The sequence below is a fragment of the Camelus bactrianus genome, chromosome 3 (assembly GCF_048773025.1).
Source record: "Camelus bactrianus isolate YW-2024 breed Bactrian camel chromosome 3, ASM4877302v1, whole genome shotgun sequence".
Taxonomy (NCBI): domain Eukaryota; kingdom Metazoa; phylum Chordata; class Mammalia; order Artiodactyla; family Camelidae; genus Camelus; species Camelus bactrianus.
Window position 1 is genome coordinate 107,100,388 of NC_133541.1, and position 18,416 is coordinate 107,118,803.

Below are 18,416 nucleotides of genomic sequence, written 5' to 3' on the forward strand. Positions count from 1 at the left end.
ACTGTGTCTAAATCTAGACTAAAACATTAGACTAAGCATGTTAGCACAGTACAAACCAGTTCTGCAATTAATAAAAACATATTTACTTAGCAACTGTTGAGAGCAGTTTCTAAAAATACCCACCTACCTCCTTCCAACCCTAAAAATCTAATGCAGCACTTCATCACCAAGATTTGTGCCACTGTTCATTGGCAGAGAACCAGCAGATGACTGCCTGACATCCCACAGAAATTGTTTCCAATGGTTACTTCAGTTATTTCTTCTCTGAATCAGTAACACTGCAGACTTAAAATGGTAATGTTGAGAAAAATGCCACATTTTCCTAAGACATTCTACTCCATATATGATGCTATAAAAGTACTATTGTACTGGAGAGACAGAAATCTCCCAGTGAATATACTAGTATATATCCTACCTATATAAACCTGGTTACATGCAACTGCTCCAAAAGTGTAAATGAAGTAGTCACAACCACAAGCAAAAATAACTTGATCAAATTTGATTTTTATCCAGCAAAACGCAATTTTACTTATGTATCCTATGGTTGTATTAGATATGGATAACAGGTCTTAAGTCCATCCAATACCAACAATTTCAACCAACAGGTTTAAACTGACTGAAACTAATGTTAATTTTTAATAAGACTGCTCAGTAGCAAAACTAGCAGATACTTTCTTTTCCTGTCAACACACAGATGAGGTACTTAGTGATAACTAGGTAGAGACTGGCTGGTAAGTGCAGTATTTAAAAAATCACTCTGGCTTAATGGCAAGTGCCACTAGGAAGAACAGTTTTTTTAAATGTCAACAGTATTGTTTGGTCTGGGTTTTGGACCAAAAAACCTAGTCTTGGTTTTGGGAACTTGAGTACATATGTACTGTACATCTTTTTGGCCTCATGTCCATCAACTGATCTCTGAGACCAAAGAAAAGTAAGCTTTAGTATTTGGTCCTAAATGTAGATTCTATTAACACCAGATAGTTAAGTGGATGACTTGTTTATGAAAATCTTCCTATCACATCATTTTGAATTTTAATTCCTCCAAGGCTACCATCCTATTCAGTACTTTGTTGTTTAAGACACATAGGCAATATAAACAGTTTTAAAAGGGGAATAGTTAGTTCTCACTTAGGAAACCAAGAGAACAGGGAGAAGTACCTCCTCCAACCCTGTGCTTTGTTATCTTCAAAAGTGAAATGGAGATGACACTTACCTTATGGGAAGCTGTGACAGTTTAGGTAGAAACAGGTGAAGTGCTTATAAAAGTGCCTGGCAAAAATCACTCAGTAACTAACATCAATCTCTGGGTTTGAAGTGGTGAAAAACAGGGAGGGACACCACGGTTTAACAGTATGAAAAACTAAAGGAAATCAGGTTTAGGTTCTGGCTCTGCAAAACTTTACTGTCTTGACTGAGGTAGTCCCACACTTTCCCCAGTTATCCCATTCCACACTTTCCTCCAGTTACCCAATGGGAGTAACAGTAACTTCTGTATGATTATTAAGAGGATTGAGATGATGTACATAATCTTGAAAACTATAAAATTCGACATGAATTCACATTCTGCAAGACTTCTACGAAAACACTGAGAATAAGGATCAAAAATGTTAAAAATATTTTCAAGTGTTCAGGCACTCAGTAAAGTAGGGAGACACTTTTAAGACAATGTAAATGTTCTGCAAGTCAAAGTCTGACTTTTTAAATGAATCATTACTTTTACCTTTATTAGCTGACTTTCTACTTTAGCTTTCCTGTCTCCCCATTTTTGTATCAATATGGAAATCGTGTTCTTATTTAGTGAGTTATGTTGCTATCGATATTCTGATAATGTAACTGATAGATTTGGCCAGTAAAAACCTTCAAGTGGCTCCTGTGTCCTTCTGACATGTAACCATCACTTTTCAAGATTTCCTTCCTTTCTGGCACATCAGAATGTTCCAGGTTCATCTTGTACCTTCTCTGCCTCAGCCCTGAAGTCAGACATTTCTCCAAGGAGCCATAGTTCCCTTTAGTATTTAGAAATCAAGATCTAGGTGGTAGGTGTGCTCACTGCTACTGTAGTATCATGGACTCTAGGCCCTCAGTGGACAGAGTTGGGAAGTAAATAAAACGTTACACAGACACAGACACGTATTATGAAAGACAAAGGGTGAAGAGCTGTTTCAAATTACAGGACACTAGACAGAAACAAAGAACAATAAATGACCCTTGTTTTGGATCTGTGACAGAGCTTGAAAAAAAATGTTATGAAAGACACTAGGCTAACTGATGAAACTGAACTAGAACTAGAAAGTCAGGTCAATATTAAAATTTCTGATTTTGATAACTGCATAATGGTTGATATTAAGAGCATATCTTAACTCTTAGGAAACCTACACTAAAATACTTAGGTGTAAAAGGTTATGATTCTCAGGGAGGAGCATATAGCTTACTGGTAGAGTGCATGCTTAGCACGCAGGTCCTGGGTTCAATCCCCAGTACCTCCATTAAAACAAATAAGTAAACCTAATTACCTCCACCCAAGACAAAAAATACATATATATATATTTTTAAAAAGGCCATGATTCTCAAATGGCTTTAAAGAGCAAATGTACATACAGTAAAGGGGGCAAACTGTTGAATCAACTGTTTAATCTGTGTAAAGAGAATAAGGGGATCACTAAACTCTTCTTGTATTTTTGTTTTAAATGATGAGTTACAAAAAGAAAAAGCTTAAAAGCACACTGTCACCTAAAGGACTATACAAACCACAGGTCATTTCTAATAGGGGCCTTGCACTAAGATGATCTAGTATTAAGTTCCTGTTTGTCTTGTTAGTTTGAACAATGATAAATGAGCAATTTACTGTTTCATCAATGAAATGTTTTTATCCTGAGTACGAAGAGTTTTAAAATGATGTGTTAACATTTTGGATAGTATCAAAGAAATGTAGATATAGAACACCTAGATTTTACTATAAGCAAGTCGTTTTTGAAGGTTAGTAAAGTAGGTTCACAGAGCTGCTTAATTTCACCTTAAAATGGGGTAATCTCTTTCCACTTCCTCCAAATGATATGGTCACCATGTTGAACTGAAATTCAGATATGAACCATATAAATTTCCCTAAAATGCAACCCGAGTCTTACCAACTTCAGGAAATAAAATGCTTCTGGTATTTTTCATTCAAAATAAAGTATATTCAGCAGATTTCACCCTCTGTCCTCTTTTCAGTACCAATGGGTGATCTAACCCTCTCTCACAACTTTTAATTCTATATTCCAATGGATTCTAAAGATCTCTTTGCTTGGACTCTCTGGATAGGTTAGTCTCTTATTCAGTCACAAGTTTTCCACAATGCTTTTCCTTTTGTGGAATGATCCTGGTCTCCGACAACAGCTTAAATGGGTTCCCTACCTCTAACATATCCCTCAATCAATACTTTGTGATCCTCCCAAAGAGCACCTCCAATATTGTCCGTTCTTTCCGATGGTTCTGTAGCTATTATATTCTCTGCCACACTTAGACCCGTCTGTATTTCAGAGCTTTCCTTTGCTGCTCTCATCTTAAGATATTTGCTCCCACATTTGTTTAGACTTCTAGCCTACTCTTTCAAAAACCTTAAACAACTCCAAGAGGGTGTCCCTGATAAGTCTTCCCATAGCATCCGAACGCCTATTCTTTACCAATGGTTACTTTGGGACACAAAATTGTGATCTCCTCTACTACACTGTGAGTTAACATGGAATTATATTAGTCACCTTTTAATTCCCTGTGGCTGGTGCAGCTCCTGACAATCAAGTCAAGCTGGAATGCAGTGTGATGCTAAAATAGTTAAAATCCTTTCTTCAAACTTGTCCATACACAAATATTTACCTATGAAAAGTGTACATGACTGGAGTGATAAATAGGCCAGATTAAATAGAAAAACTGACTTTAAAATAACTGATTTATATGCCCTTGTTGGCCTCCTCACGATGAAGGACATGGACCTACTGGTCTCGTACAGACTTTCTCCACCTCCATTCTATTCATCTACTCATGCAGAAGTCATCTGAGTCAGGTGCTTTCACTCAGGTTTTGGGTGGTATTGACACCAAGTAACTCAACATTGCTCCCATACTAAAAATAATCACTAATATTACAAACATTTCTTAATTTCAATCCAGATAGATGCACATGAAAGGCAGTAGGTAGGAGTTCCTCAAAAAAAAATTTAAGGGATCTGATTTGGTAACAGGTGTAACAAACCAACTCACCCCATCAAGATGAAAAGGAACAAAGACCAAACAACTGAACTGTGTGAATTTCCAGGTCTTTCCAACTTGCCACACCTTCATTGTAGAATTCTAGCCACCTTGGGTTCAATAGCCTCGACCAACAGACACAATGTACTTGACCAACAACTTGAAACCTCTCTTGGGGCAGCTATCTTCTCTAGCAGCTCTGAAATTGCTCAACATTTTCACTACATAATCGTGTACATCCTGAAAACTGACCTAACAGGTCGTTTGAGAAAATAAATCATTTCACTTCAACAATATACTGTCTGACGATTAAATACAGAATGCACAACCTCATTAGACTGTTACACTTGACTCATTGACATCTCTGGCCGTTTCAATGGTTAGCAACGCACTAAGTTTGTCAATAAATAAAGAACTTCTACTCCCGAAGGAGCAGTAGAGGGAGTGTACTTTTTTTTGAGGGAGGAGATCCTCAAAATATTGTGAGCAATGGTAACATGGTTATAGTCTCACAAAATTTCCTTTTAAAGGAGACAGCACATCTGAGATACATAAATTCTTATAGTTGCTTGTAACATATTACTATACCTCACATAGACCCATTCACCCATTAGTCACATGGTTATCAATATTTAAAAACTGACAAGAAAAACAAAAATACCACGAAGTATCAGTCTGGCTCAGTATCAACTATCTCAGACTACTGCTGAATTTTTACGAAATAAGCTGAAAATACCTAGGCCACCCCCTCTTAAAATTCCCATGGTTCACTGTAGTCAAGTTACAAGAACTTATTCTCGGTATTTCAGCAAATGTTAGGGAAAACTAGCTCAGTCACTGGCTTGGGTTCTAAAATCCTTTTGCTAGGTATTATTACAACGGAATTAAGTTTGTAATTATTAAAGTATAACCTGCTCAAAACATTTAATAGTATTGGAAGGATTAGAAGTAGGAAAATCTTGTAATACTTGTTGATGGAAAATAACAGTAAAAGCAACCCTCCAAAATTCCACTTGTAGGTCATAGGAGCATGAGCACAACCGTATGGGAGGAGATAACCAGTCTCTCCCTTCATATATATTCTTTTTTATTTTCTTGTTATACCTTCCCAAAACAGAGACATTCAACAGTAGTTAGAATGGCCATCTCCCAACATTTAAAAAAACTGCACCCCCCAATGGGTGAACAAAGTAAAGAGTAGTAACCTAGAGTTCAGCTGAGTAAGCCACTGCGGAGCCTTAAGTGGTGAGGTCTTCCAAATTTCAGAGTGATGTGTCTTCAACTTGTATCATCATTTTACTGGAAAAACATAATTTAATTTTGGTGAAATGAGATTCATCTCCCGACAGGATTAGTAACAGCATTCACCGAATTTCACATTCTTCTTTTGTGAACTGTGAAGAAAATGAATGGTAGCTAGAAGATCATTGGGATTCCAGCTCCAGCTGCAGATGGAATGACAATATACCAGGACGAAAACACCTATTATTTTGATTTACAAAGCTAACAGCAGTTTTAAATCTGCAACTTAATTACAGACCAACTACACCACAACCTTTTCAAATGGCAAAAATACAAAAAAGTTAAGTGTTACAAAAATATTTCAGAAAAAGTGCATAGTCTAAGTGCATAGTAAATAAAAGCACTGAAAAATATCTTGCTAGAGGGAGTTCAGCTTGGAAAAGTTATTACCAGAGCTAAACATTTTTATTTTACACAAACTATACTCAAAAATAGCTTTATGAGACTGATTTCTGGCTAAAAGTATCAAAGGGTTTATTAGTCAAGAAACAAATACCTTAACTGACATGGGTGGATAGAAAGGAAACAAAGAAGCTGCCTACCCCAAAGTTCATACTCACTAGGATTTCTGCAGTATGATGGTGCTAATATATCCGTTAATGGCAGAATGTGGTAACCATTTAATTAATTATTGCTAATGTAGTTTTCAAAAAAAGTCAACAAAAAAACAAATTAAAACTGACAATCTGACCAAACGTGTCAATTTACAGTTTCAAGGTTATTTTATAAAATATCTACATTTACACGATAGGCTCCTGGCAGCATTTTCAGACAAAAGTTCTTTTAATTTATCGTGACATGCTATAAATGAATAAATTACACTAAAGAATTAAGTTTTTCTTTCTCTTGGGTCAGAAAGAGAAAAGAGCTGCATATAAAATTGAGAGAGGAAGTGCAGATAACTTCTAGAAATGGGTAGGGGCCAGGGAGGGTCAGCAATCACGTGAACCTCACATGGTGTAATGCTCTCCAAGGTTAGGAGTCTATCTGCTCAAAGCCAATTAACAAGAAATTTAAAGAAAAGCTTCACTTTATAGTTAAACCCTTTAACGCTTTCATTCTTATTCAAAATCAGTCCAGCTGTTTGTTAGTCTGAGGCTGCAAGAGTTACAATACCAAGTACTGGCTATCGACCAAGTCCTGGCAGTTGCAGCCGCAGCAGTGAGTACTGTGTCTGTAAGTCATTAAAAAAAGAAAAATGACGAATGCCTTTCCCCTACAGGAAAAAAAAATTTTTTTTAAATAAAAAAATCTGAGGAAAACTTGTAACACTAAATCTAAAATGATTTGCGAAGAAATACTATGTAACAAATGGCTTGAAGTAGTCTATTAAAAAATTAGGGAGATTTTGATTTCATAGTGAGTCAGCAAGGCATTTTTTTTGTTGTTTTTAAAAAAAATCTCATTTCCTTACAGAAACAGTTTTTAGTTTTTAATGAACTTGTAAACAAAAAAGCTCCCATTTCAAAATAAAAACAAAATCCCAGATCATATAGATGTTTACAGTGATTACATTTATCTAAGCAACATACATACATGTTCAGTTGTAAGATGTTAACTAAATTCCTGTGACAAATATGCTTTTTTTTTTAATACCAAGAACATTATAGTTAATGCAGAGTCCTAAGGATAATCTAGTAGTCACTAAATTTTTCTTAAGTCTTCACTTTAGATGCTGTTATTTCTAGCACAGGTAAGCAGGCAGAGTCTTTCATATGCTCAAACACTGGAATCTTTGGTTGCTACCATATCAGCTGGCTTGCAAACAAGAAGCCAACCATTTTAAGAATGTTTTAAGTGAACAACTTGCAAACCCCAGGATGGATAAACCCTAAGAACACACAATTGTGAGCATTTACAACCATCACAACTGTGGCTGAAGACTGTTCATGCCGTTCTTCTGAAAGGAGATCTCAAAGCAGTATAGTTCAAAACAAAAGATTTTAACAAAAAATTGGCATATGCACAATTTCTCCACCAATTTGTGTGTCAACCATTTAGTTTACTTTTCCACTTGAAAAAATGCAATAGAAAACTGGACACCATGTTTCACTATCTCAGTTAATATTCACAATTACAGCGGCTACAACTCGGGACACAGCATCACCAATGCTGCCCAGAGCCAGTTTATACTGAAATTAAGTTCTTTACACCAAGTAAATGGTTGTCCACAACCACTGGCTAGTGTACATATGAACTAAAATTTCTAGATTTGGGGAGAAACAAATGCTGCTCCGATCATCTGCTCTGCTTCTTCTGTTCCTCGATTCATGCTTAGAAACCTATTTAAAAAAATTAAAACAGAAAAGAGAATGTTAAAACTCCAACTTAAAAAATTTCCTCAACCACACCTAAAGTAGGAAAATTACTTTAAGAATGACAACTCATGTTATTTTTATCTGCTTGAAAATCACTAAGAAACTTTTCTGTTCTAGATGCTTCTAGACAGGAGTAGTGTACAGTGAACTAAAGCCTTCCAGTCTCAAGGCAGAGAACTATAGGTAATTCCAATGAGCCTGTTTGGTTTACTTCTGTACTTCTAGAACCTAGAACACATTATGTGTTCAAATATTTCTCAAATAAGAAATAAAATTACTTTATCAACTAGAAAGCACAGTTTTAAATATACCATGAACAGGAAATTTTCTGTACATTATTTCTAATACAAATGAGGAATAATAGACTTTAGTAATAAATGTATTCAAGGCATAATTATCGAGTTATTCCACTGAACACACATCTGATAAGATTTCTACACAGAAACCTTAGATCTTTAAAAATTCTTTACTTCTATCAGTTATATTAAAAAGACTAGGTTTTATCACTGATTCAAAAATGTAAACAAGTGAGGTTTTTTTGAGTTTTCTTCAGGCTTTCCCCCTATAGACACACCTTTACCACAAATTAGACCTTAGGGTTTCCACATAAGGGCAGGTTTGAGTACAAGGCTGCTTCAGATAAATAATGGCTGTGTGTTCTATCCACAGCTAAAGGCAATCAGAGAAAATATGACTCTCTATTAACTACAAGCTTTATCTGTGGCTAAAGGTAGAGAAAATATGCCTGTCTCTCAATATCCTGAAAATCTCATCAACATCTCTCACCTACAGTCCTTCTTTAAGGTTTCAATGCCCCTAGGTCCAACCCCTTCTCTTAGAGCCAAACTAATTTACAGCTCATTTTAGCCCACTCTGATTGCTCACTTCCTTTTGCACAAACCATGTTTTTGTCAATCAGAAGATGCTTCTTTTCTTGTACTTCAACATTTGCCAGACTATCTCCAACGTGCTTTGTGGGAAAAATACTTCTGTAATTTACTTCTCAAGCATGTATGCCTTGGTTTTTTCAAAGATAATACCAAACAATTACAGATCATTTCTTGGTAAATATTCTCCCACTTGTTAACGAGGAGGTTTTTCATTTAAGGGCAGAAAGTCATCTTTGTTTATTTAGAAAATATAGTGTGACAAGCCTCAAGAACAAAGATGTGAGTATCGAACTTCTCTATCTCTCCATAGTGCCTAACATGGTAGATGCAAAATAGATCTTTGTTGCCTGACCAAGTAATAAATTTATAAAGCAAATGCCAAAAATGAAAGATAATGAAACTTTCTGAAAATGTACTTTACCACAGGAATATTACCCATTTGATGCATATTATTAAATAGGATTAACAACACAAGCACAAAGAAATTGTCAAATCAAACCTGAATTAAAGTTTAAAAATCTAACCATATCCTGTAACTTAGTTCCAATGTTAAGATACAAGAGTATTTTAAAACAAATTAAAACTATGGATTAGCTAAATAACAATGACTTTATCCCAATGAGCAACTGGTTCCATGTACTGCACATATACATACACATAATAATAATTTATACATATATGTACTATATATACACACACACACGTAAGAAAAATGTTTTCACAACTCTTAAACTCTTGGACTTTCTTTTCCCATAGCTTTCTTATACATTATACTGAATTATTTAATTACAGGTATCTCCTACTTGTCAAAATTTCACCTTATGCCACTTCACTTTTTACAAAAGACCTACATTATTACCTGTTTCACTAACTGGAAATCCAAAGGATACTTGATTTTACGAAAGAAAGTAAAAAACGAATATAGTGTTCAGTGTTTTATAGCAAGTCATTACAGAGGTAGCATGTGCCCTGAGTAGTGAGTGGCACTGCCAAGTTCCTTCCCTGGGAACTACCCTCAGCCTCAAGGGGCCCACAGCTTTGAACAGTGTCTGTGAGCATCTGTGCGTTACCTTGATTTATTGGCAAGAGGTATCCTAAGGTAATTATTTCTTCACTTTACAGCATTTTAGCTTACAAAAAATTTCACTGGAATGCTTATTTTCAGATAGCAGGGGAAACTTGTACTACATTGAATATCCAAACAGCTTTAAAATGGAAACCACTGTCACTAACAAACTAAAAGAAAACATGTTACATTTTCAGTTAAAATATTAGAAAACTCTTGTCTTTAATATGGATAAAAGTTTTATCTAGGTAAGAATTGTATCTGTTCATCTTTTAATCTGATACTTGAAGAACTATTGGGTCAATTAATGATTACAGTTGTTTAGGGGCTCGTTAAAGGCTAGCCTAACAATATTCCTCGTAGAGAAGAGCGTCAAATCCAGATTTAACTCTTCAGATTGGCCAATGGTAGGATACTCCACCCAGAGATCAGTGTATCTCCAATGAATCAGTCCTAAAATGTTACTGATGTTTAAGAAAAATCTCAATAGAAGCATTCAGCAGGTATTCAGTATTCAATCTTCAAGTACTAAGCATTCTTTTCTCCAGTGTGCATCAGTCCTTGGCTTGTCTTGTAGTTTAGGTGGTGTCTCCTGGCTTCTAAAAGTCCAAAAACCCATCTTCACCGCAACAGTTAAAATAAGGAATGACTCCTTTTGTTCCTAAAAAAGAGAGGGGGAAAAAGTTAAAATAGGGTTGGAGGATTAATGTGACAAATTTAGGAGTTAATAGCTACATTTAAGTTTCTTTTCAAATATGCAAAAAGAAAAGAAACTTTTATTTTCATACAACTAACCTGGAGATTCTATCCCTCAATCTGAAATCTGTAAAGTATGCATCTGCTCCTATTTGTGAATTAACTTCAGACGAATCTGATTTTTTTCAATAGAACCACAAACTCGTTCACAGAGATATTTACACAAAGTAAGGCTGGAAAGTCTGTGATGGACTTTCAAAATTCAGGCTCTTTTGCACAATATAAGGAATTAACTTTTAGAAATTAATTTTGACTAATATTCACATTCACTATGCAATGCCGTTTATATTAAGTAAGTTTTCCTATAATATGCTAGTGGTTTTTTTTTTGGTTTCATAGAATCAAGCTTAGAGAATTCTGAATCAGATGGGCAGTATAAAGGTTAATGAAAAACAAAAAAACTAGACTAACTCTCCCTTTTCCACAGTAACTAAAAATGTATCAAGTTGGGAAAAAGATAAAGGAAAGAGATTTTATTTTTACAAATAAGATAAATGACAATTTAAGTACAGCGGGTACACATCATCTCTAAACTGCATTAAAAAAAGACTGATGATCTGGTTTCTTTTGTCTTCCCTTTTACAGAATACATCCTGCTACAGATTTCTGAGGTTGTTGAATTTTAAAATACCTGTTACGAATGATTCCTTCCCCAACTGGTAGATGGTCTGCATTATACACCACTGAGTCACAGCAACACTGTACTCTTCTAGGTCTTCTGATGGTTGTTGTTAATCTGACAAGTCGAAAAGTCTGATAGGTCCAGCAAGCCTTGGATATGTGGGCTTCAGATGACCACAAATCAACTCTTGAGCCCATCTTCATTTCCTGTTGGGTTATTTGGTTCTTTTCTCTCCAGCTTTATTGTCCACAGTAAAAACAAGCTGACAAAAATTTCAGCAAGCAGATGCAGCTCCCTGGCACTTCTTTGGATTGAGAGTATTCAGAGCAGATCAGTCTCTCCAGATATTTCAAGGTCTTCCCCTGTGATTTGGGTTACATTGCTGAATGACCAGCCACGATCCTAGCAGCAATTGGTGAAGCCAGAAAAAGTTAAGCTAGACATAAATGGTAGGTGAAGCCCAGTAAATACTGGAAGGTAATTCAAGGAAGACCATGGACATGGTAGGATAATGTGATGGAAAAATACTTCTAATCTATTAAATGCCAATAACTTGACATCCATGTATATTATGATACACCTATGCTTAGTATTGATGGCTGAAATAGTGAACAGATGGGTTGAGATGCTGAGAATAGAATTATGTGAAGATCCAACTTTGGCTCTACTACCTTCTGAAATTCTCCCCATCTCTGCCACACTCAACTAAAGAAATGGTGAACTTAAATGGATTCTAAGTGTCCTAAAAATATTTCCTTTACTACTTCTTAAATTTCTTGAAAAGTACCTTCCAGATAATCACATAGAGTTGAACAAAAGAAAGTGAAAATGCATTTGGAAGTATCAGATGTAAAACTTTTATATTTCTCTTTAATGTGTATAAAAACAGTAATTAGTCTTGTGGTACCTGAACACTTAAATATAGTACTGATGATGGTGGGCATTAGGAGTGATGTCTTGTTTGTTAGTCTTTTGATGGGCTTCAGAATGGAATATTTCAAAAGATCTTTTCTTGAGAAAAGTAAACAGAAGTCTATTACATGTAAGAAGCCCATCTAAGCTGGATAAGTTGGACTTTAAAGTCTTTGCACATTCTTGCAAACTGTTAAGACAATTTATAGCTTTTCATGGAAGAAACATCAGGTATATAGATTTCCCCCCCAAAATCTTATAAAACATATTAGTAAATGTCACTATTGAGGGAAATGATTTCCCCTCAGGAACTGATGTTCCTGCAAATTACAGAGATCTACCTGCTGAAGATTCTTTTAAGAAACTGAATTCTCTGATGTGGAAGCCCCTGAAAGTATAACTTGCAAATAACAAATCATATGATGTATTTTAAAAGCACTTCTAAAATCTTACCTAGAAAAATGTACTATGTTTTTTTCTGCCACCCTCAAACCTGCTATGCTTTCATGGCTTTATATATGGTGGATTCTGTGTAAGTTTTGTTTAGGGCACTAAGTTCTATATCCAAAATAAAACAAGTCAGATTAAAATTTTGTTGTTTGTATTCTGTGGAGTGGCAAGTTTTAATAGCAAGCAATATTTTGTTTGGAGTCAAAACACAGCACTTAGAAATGCATTTCTGAAAGTAATCAATAATATGTAGTATGTTTATGAAAAATCTAATTCTTCAAAATGTTACACGTCTGTGTTTATGTGATAATTTGTATAACTCTTGTATCTAATAATGCTATAAATTTTTTGTAAGATTTTAAGTTGCTTTTATGAAAAATAACTACAATACAAAAGAAGGATTAAACTTAAGTTTAATTACAGTTTCTTCCAAGGAAACATACTAACTCAGTGGATCCAACTTCTCATCTTTAAGACCTGGATAAAGCAGGACAAAAATTCTGCTTGTTTATTGAGTAAAACACACACAGTAAACTAACAATGGAACTAGCTCAAAACAAGGTAATTTTTTCTGAAGGCTGCTGAATGCCTGAAGTAAAATATTCTAGGTCAGATTAGATTTCAATCTAATTTTCAGTTCCAGAAACTGTAACTTGTGATGATCCTATTATCCCAGTCAGCTTTAGGAAAAAATTGGTTTCATTTTGAGAGAAAAAGCAAATACACTGTAGGTGTCAAGTGTAGGAAGTTCTCAGTTTTGAGACTCTGTGTGGTCTTACCTAAACGGTAGGACCATTCCTCAGCAATACTAGCTACCTACCTCATTAAGAACTTGTTGATACTAGGATTAGTTACACAATGATTAAAACACTCAGAAGAGACAATTACGTCCCAGCTATGATGCAGAGGCAGAACACTGTGCAAACATTAGTGTTTGCTATCCTGAGCTCAAATTTCATCATGTAAGAACCCCACTACATTAAACCTTCAACAGTGAATCCTTCCCAAATACAGAAACATGGCATCTCAACTTCATTCCTAATGGATGAGCTGCTGGGATGAGGATGACATCAGTTAATTACATTTCTTGAAAAGTATCCTGAGATTAGAGTTTATTTTTAAATAACAGAATTTTAAAAATTCAACACTAAAAACATGGACCAAAGAAGAACAAGTTCAGACTAGAGCAGTCATTCAGAAATTAAGTAACTAGAAACAAAAAACAAACCGTACCTGCCCACCACTTCCAGGAGGCAGGCAGGTATCAATCAGGAGGTAAGCCCCAGAAGGGGGAAAAGAAAAACGAAGGAATAACAGGAGTCAAACTGTACGGCAGCAGTGGAAAGAAATGGCACCGTGCACTAACAATTCTACTCCTTAGTAGCACTAAGAGTGCCACAGACAGAAAGAAAGGAAACAGGTAGCAGCTCAATGGTCTCTGCCCCGTTTGCCCCCAACCCCACAATTTGCAAGGACTAACTGCAGGATTCAGTTCCACAGTGGATCCCTGAATATTTGCATAATATAAAAAATAAAGTCAAAAGAAAAGAATCATTTTGAAATTAACATCTGTAGCTGAATAGCAACTAAAAGAGGTTTATTTTTGTGACTAGACAAGATGTGTCAAGCTTTTCAGTTACTTGAGCATGTAAGAGAATAAATGAGGTGCTCTGCAACTGAGAAGATAAGACACTGTGGGGGCAATGCCAGACTCACCTCCTGAAATTAGATCATATTCACAATTTTCCATTTTAAATGCTAATGCATTAACATGCAGAAAAATTCTTAAAACTGTTAGTCTGAAAGTCAAAATACCATGGCTAACCAGATTCATTATCAAAAATCAACAAGTGTTAGGTCTAGGATTTTGGATTGATTGATTATACCATATTCCCAACACCAAATGTTTATTTTGGAAAGAGTTAATGAATGAGTAAAAAAGATGCAGTTGTTAAAAATGACCCAAAATCCCAAGAGAAATGATATAATATACACACATATATGTATATACAATACATATACATATATATATGAACAAGGACATTTGGGTTTAAAGTTAGTAGTCAAATTTTCCAAGGACGTCTTTTTTTAAAAACAAAGAGCCAAATTCTTATGTATTTTAAAACCACCTCCTCGATCTAACACTGTTAGAAATGAATAATTACCCAATTTTGTGTTCAATTTTTTTTCCCCTGTAACGTCACTTGGTTCTTGGCTACTAACCTTTCATGTTACTCTTGGTTTTGTCAGTTTGCTTGCCTGTGGGGGTTTGGGCCTGCTGACCCTGCCCACTTGAAGAGGCTGCCTGCTGTGCTGCTTTCTGCTTTAACATTGTCCAATCAAATGTGTAGTCATATTGGTGATTCAGGGTCCTGGAAAATACAAAATTATATACATCAATCCATTAGTAACAGGGTCCAGTTTAATACTGTACTGAACTTTCAAAACAATGAGAGCATTTTTCAGGGAAATGAATCTTTTAGGTGTGGTAGCTTTTAAGAGATTTCTTTCCCTATAGATGACTGTTCAGTTAAGTCTACTTTTTACATGTCATGATTGGAGAGAAATGATGTCACCACTTTGGTCTGCTGTATTCAAGAAGAATAAATCCTTCCCCTTTTCAAAAAGAAGCTGCCTTTAAACTTTCCTGAAAGGAGCAGGGGAGTGGGAATGAAAGCATGAGCAACTAAAACCAAGTCAAGCTACCAATTATCCAGGGGGATAATGAGAATAGGAGGTACCTTCTAAAAATAATACGGAGTAGACATAGGACTGCAAGTCTGTGAAAGAGACATCTATGCTGGTGGTTTGGAAAGACTTTGCTGGAATTAGAGATTACCTCCAATTCTTCTCTTCCAACTAAGATTCTGAGCTACATATACTCTATTTTCTACATATATAGTTTGTTCCAAGACCATTTGTGGGCTGCACCTAGGGATCCCAAAGTTTGGGCCTGCCCCTACGCTGTCATAAACTCCGTAACTGTCTGATACTTCAACTGCTCTTCAGCTAGAATTGAATAGAGTTCTCTATCAAGTTGGGGAGTCCCAAGTGCCACCAACAGCCACTTGTATCTAATGTGAATTGTGTAACTATTGTGGAAAACATACTCTACTTTGAGTCTGATTCAACAGTTTCTCCATCCCAAACTAAAATATTTCAACGACATTTGGAAATGGAAAAATGTCAAAACTTACAGGTTAACATTTTATTCATAAGGATTAGACATAATTTTACTTACTACTTGTCAGAATAGATAATGTTGGGTGGATTTAACTAATTTCCCTCGCTGGAGTTTATAGTTTTAAAAACCTACCTGAAAAGAATGCGGAATAGCTGCCTCAGGTACATGTAATCCGGGGCTTCTTCAAAGCGCAGCCCACGACAATAGTTTAAGTACATGGCAAATTCTGCAGGAAACCCCTACAAGTTTAAGAGTTAAAACACAAAGTAAAAAAACAAATTTATTTAAGACAGAAAAAAAGAGGTATTTAAATACAAGCGAAAACTGTATTTGAGGATGTTTTACTACTTTGTTGGAAGATCTGAGAACTTAAAAAAACTATACTATGACTTGGTATTCACATAAATTTAACAAAATTTTATTGTTCTGAGCACCTTATTATGTACAATATCTTTTAATACTGGTAGAAGAAAATAAGTATCCTTTTCCTATATCATGTTTTTAAATAATCCAGATATCCCACTTGTTAATCTATTATTTTATGAGTATCTAATAATCGGATAGTAACAATGAACAAATGACAAAACGGAAGCCAGCAATGTTCTTTGCTAGAACAAGGTAAGTAATGGGTACTCCATTCTGAAATTACTTTTCTTTTTTAATAGTAGTAGAGAAATATATATACACAGAAAAATCAAATCACCAAGAGTGCAATCATACAAAGCAACTGCTATTATGATATAGATCAATCCAATGTCCTACAAATTGACCAGGCTTGTCTTTTCTTTTTCCCATAACTGTTACTAAATTCCATTCATAAAAGCCTGCTTTTTCCCATTAACAGATTGCAAGCATTCTTCTAGGTTATTTCCAACCTCTTCACAAACTTCAAATACACTGCATATTATTTGATCTAGCAAATATATCATAATTAACCTGTTCCCTATAATTGGACATTTAGGGGATTCCAATTTTTCTCTATTATAAACAACACTAATAAGTACATCCATAGGCATGAACTTTTTCATTGTCTGGTTTCTTAGGAAAGATTCTTGAGGATTTATATAAACATTTTTAAGGCTGTAGATATTGGTCACCAAAGGACTTCACCCTCAGGAATGCAGAAATAAATTATTAAAACAAAAATCCATACAACTCCCCCCCTTGAGTGTATGTGAATTGTTAAGGGAGGTGAGTTAAAAGATGCAGTCTCTTCCCACAATCTTATGCTTTTGAGAAATTTTTCACACCCAGAAGGTAGAATGTATACACCTGCAACACTTATTTTTATTGATTGCATTGATGCAAATAGATTTAATTTTTACAAAATACCTTCATACTGTTTCATTTTTCAGGGGACAGCTAAAACTAAAATATTGTACATTTTTATTGTTTAAAAAACACTTATTAAGACTTTTAAATTCTGAATATATATTCATGGTCTGCATTGATGATAAGCAGCATTTAGCAAATGAACTTGCTTTTACACGTATTACAAACAGAGTTAACGACAACTGAAGAACTGAAGGTCAAATAGTGAATTTTATGCAGTCACCTTATGAAAACAGGCAAAACCTTGACAAAATCACCAACACCACTTACATTACACATGTGAAATAAGAAGTGCCTCGGGACCGTGAGATTAAAAACAATCCCACTACTTAAAGTAATACCTGATACTGCCGTGTTCACTGTGCCCTGAATCAATTTTATGTTTCTAATCCAGAAATACATAGTATACAAATTTTTAAGATCAAAATTAAGATGTAGCCCACAAGTAGAGAATGTACCAAATCCTCCCTTTCTTTTCCTGTAAAAATGGCTGAATTTCCCGATAAGGCAATGAATCTTTGGAAGTAAGTAGTGTAAGAAAATATAATGTTTTGCTTCCTAAAGTGTAAGATTTTTAAGTTATTTGGGTGGGGAGGACAATTAACATGAATATTTTATTCATTAACCTAAAACATATTTCATAATTTAAAACAAATCCCAAAGAGCCCCAAAAGATCATATTCTCCCAAACCATCCCCTCTTTTCCTGTAGGTGTGTAGGAAAAGAGAAAGCAAATTTGTGGATGCATAAAAACATCACCATTTCCCCCCTTCCACAAAGTACTATTTCAATTCATGCTGGTTTCTCCCTTCTATCGCCCAACTATGTAATTATAGTTTTGTAATCATTTCAGGTATGCAACTGTCACAAAGATGACCAGCGGTCTTCTTTCTATGAAAGGGACCATGATCATCCATCATGACAACAAATATCTTTCCATTCTCAACTCACATGCCTCTCTATAAAGTCTGAGATTTCAGAGAAATGAACCTCATTCATCTATGATGCCATCTATATTGTTGAACACTTGCTATATTTCGACTGTTCTGATCTGCCTGCCTTTGTTTCCCTAACTCCTTGATATTCCAATTGTGGATATCCTTTCTTCTCCAGAAGCAGTTTAGGGATAAGGGGAGTATTTCTTACTTTAATTTTCTCATGGATTGATATGGTTCTATTAGAAAAATTTGCCTGCCTTCTTATTTTTCCTCCAGTTTCAAACAGATTAGATTATAGGGCCCAAACAAACCAGAAACATAAAACAATATTTAAAATGACTCATATGTTCAAGCTATTCTTAGAGATATCTAGATCATCAAAAATTAAATTTAAAATAATAAAATAGCTACCTAATAGGGTGC

At 35.1% G+C, this 18,416-nt stretch overlaps 1 protein-coding gene across 9 annotated transcripts in view; it reads right to left on the minus strand.

Moving 5' to 3' along the window:
- Positions 1-5,293: 5,293 nt before the first annotated feature.
- The window catches only part of CSNK1A1 (casein kinase 1 alpha 1), a 44,300-nt gene continuing 31,177 nt past the window's right edge, over positions 5,294-18,416 (minus strand). For 2 of the 9 annotated variants that reach the window (XR_006725293.2, XR_006725294.2), the window contains 4 exons: positions 15,856-15,962; positions 14,799-14,911; positions 11,187-11,579; positions 8,296-10,460 (listed from right to left, as the gene is read on the minus strand). Coding sequence is in view for 7 of the 9 variants with exons in the window: in XM_045517494.2 (XP_045373450.1) it covers positions 11,527-11,579; positions 14,799-14,911; positions 15,856-15,962 (273 nt within the window). In the remaining 2 variants the exon portion in view is untranslated. Of the gene's footprint in view, positions 7,808-8,295; positions 10,461-11,185; positions 11,580-12,934; positions 13,017-14,757; positions 14,912-15,855; positions 15,963-18,416 lie in introns of those variants that run through there. The other 7 variants (XM_010956090.3, XM_010956094.3, XM_010956092.3 and 4 more) reach the window with 5 other exon arrangements.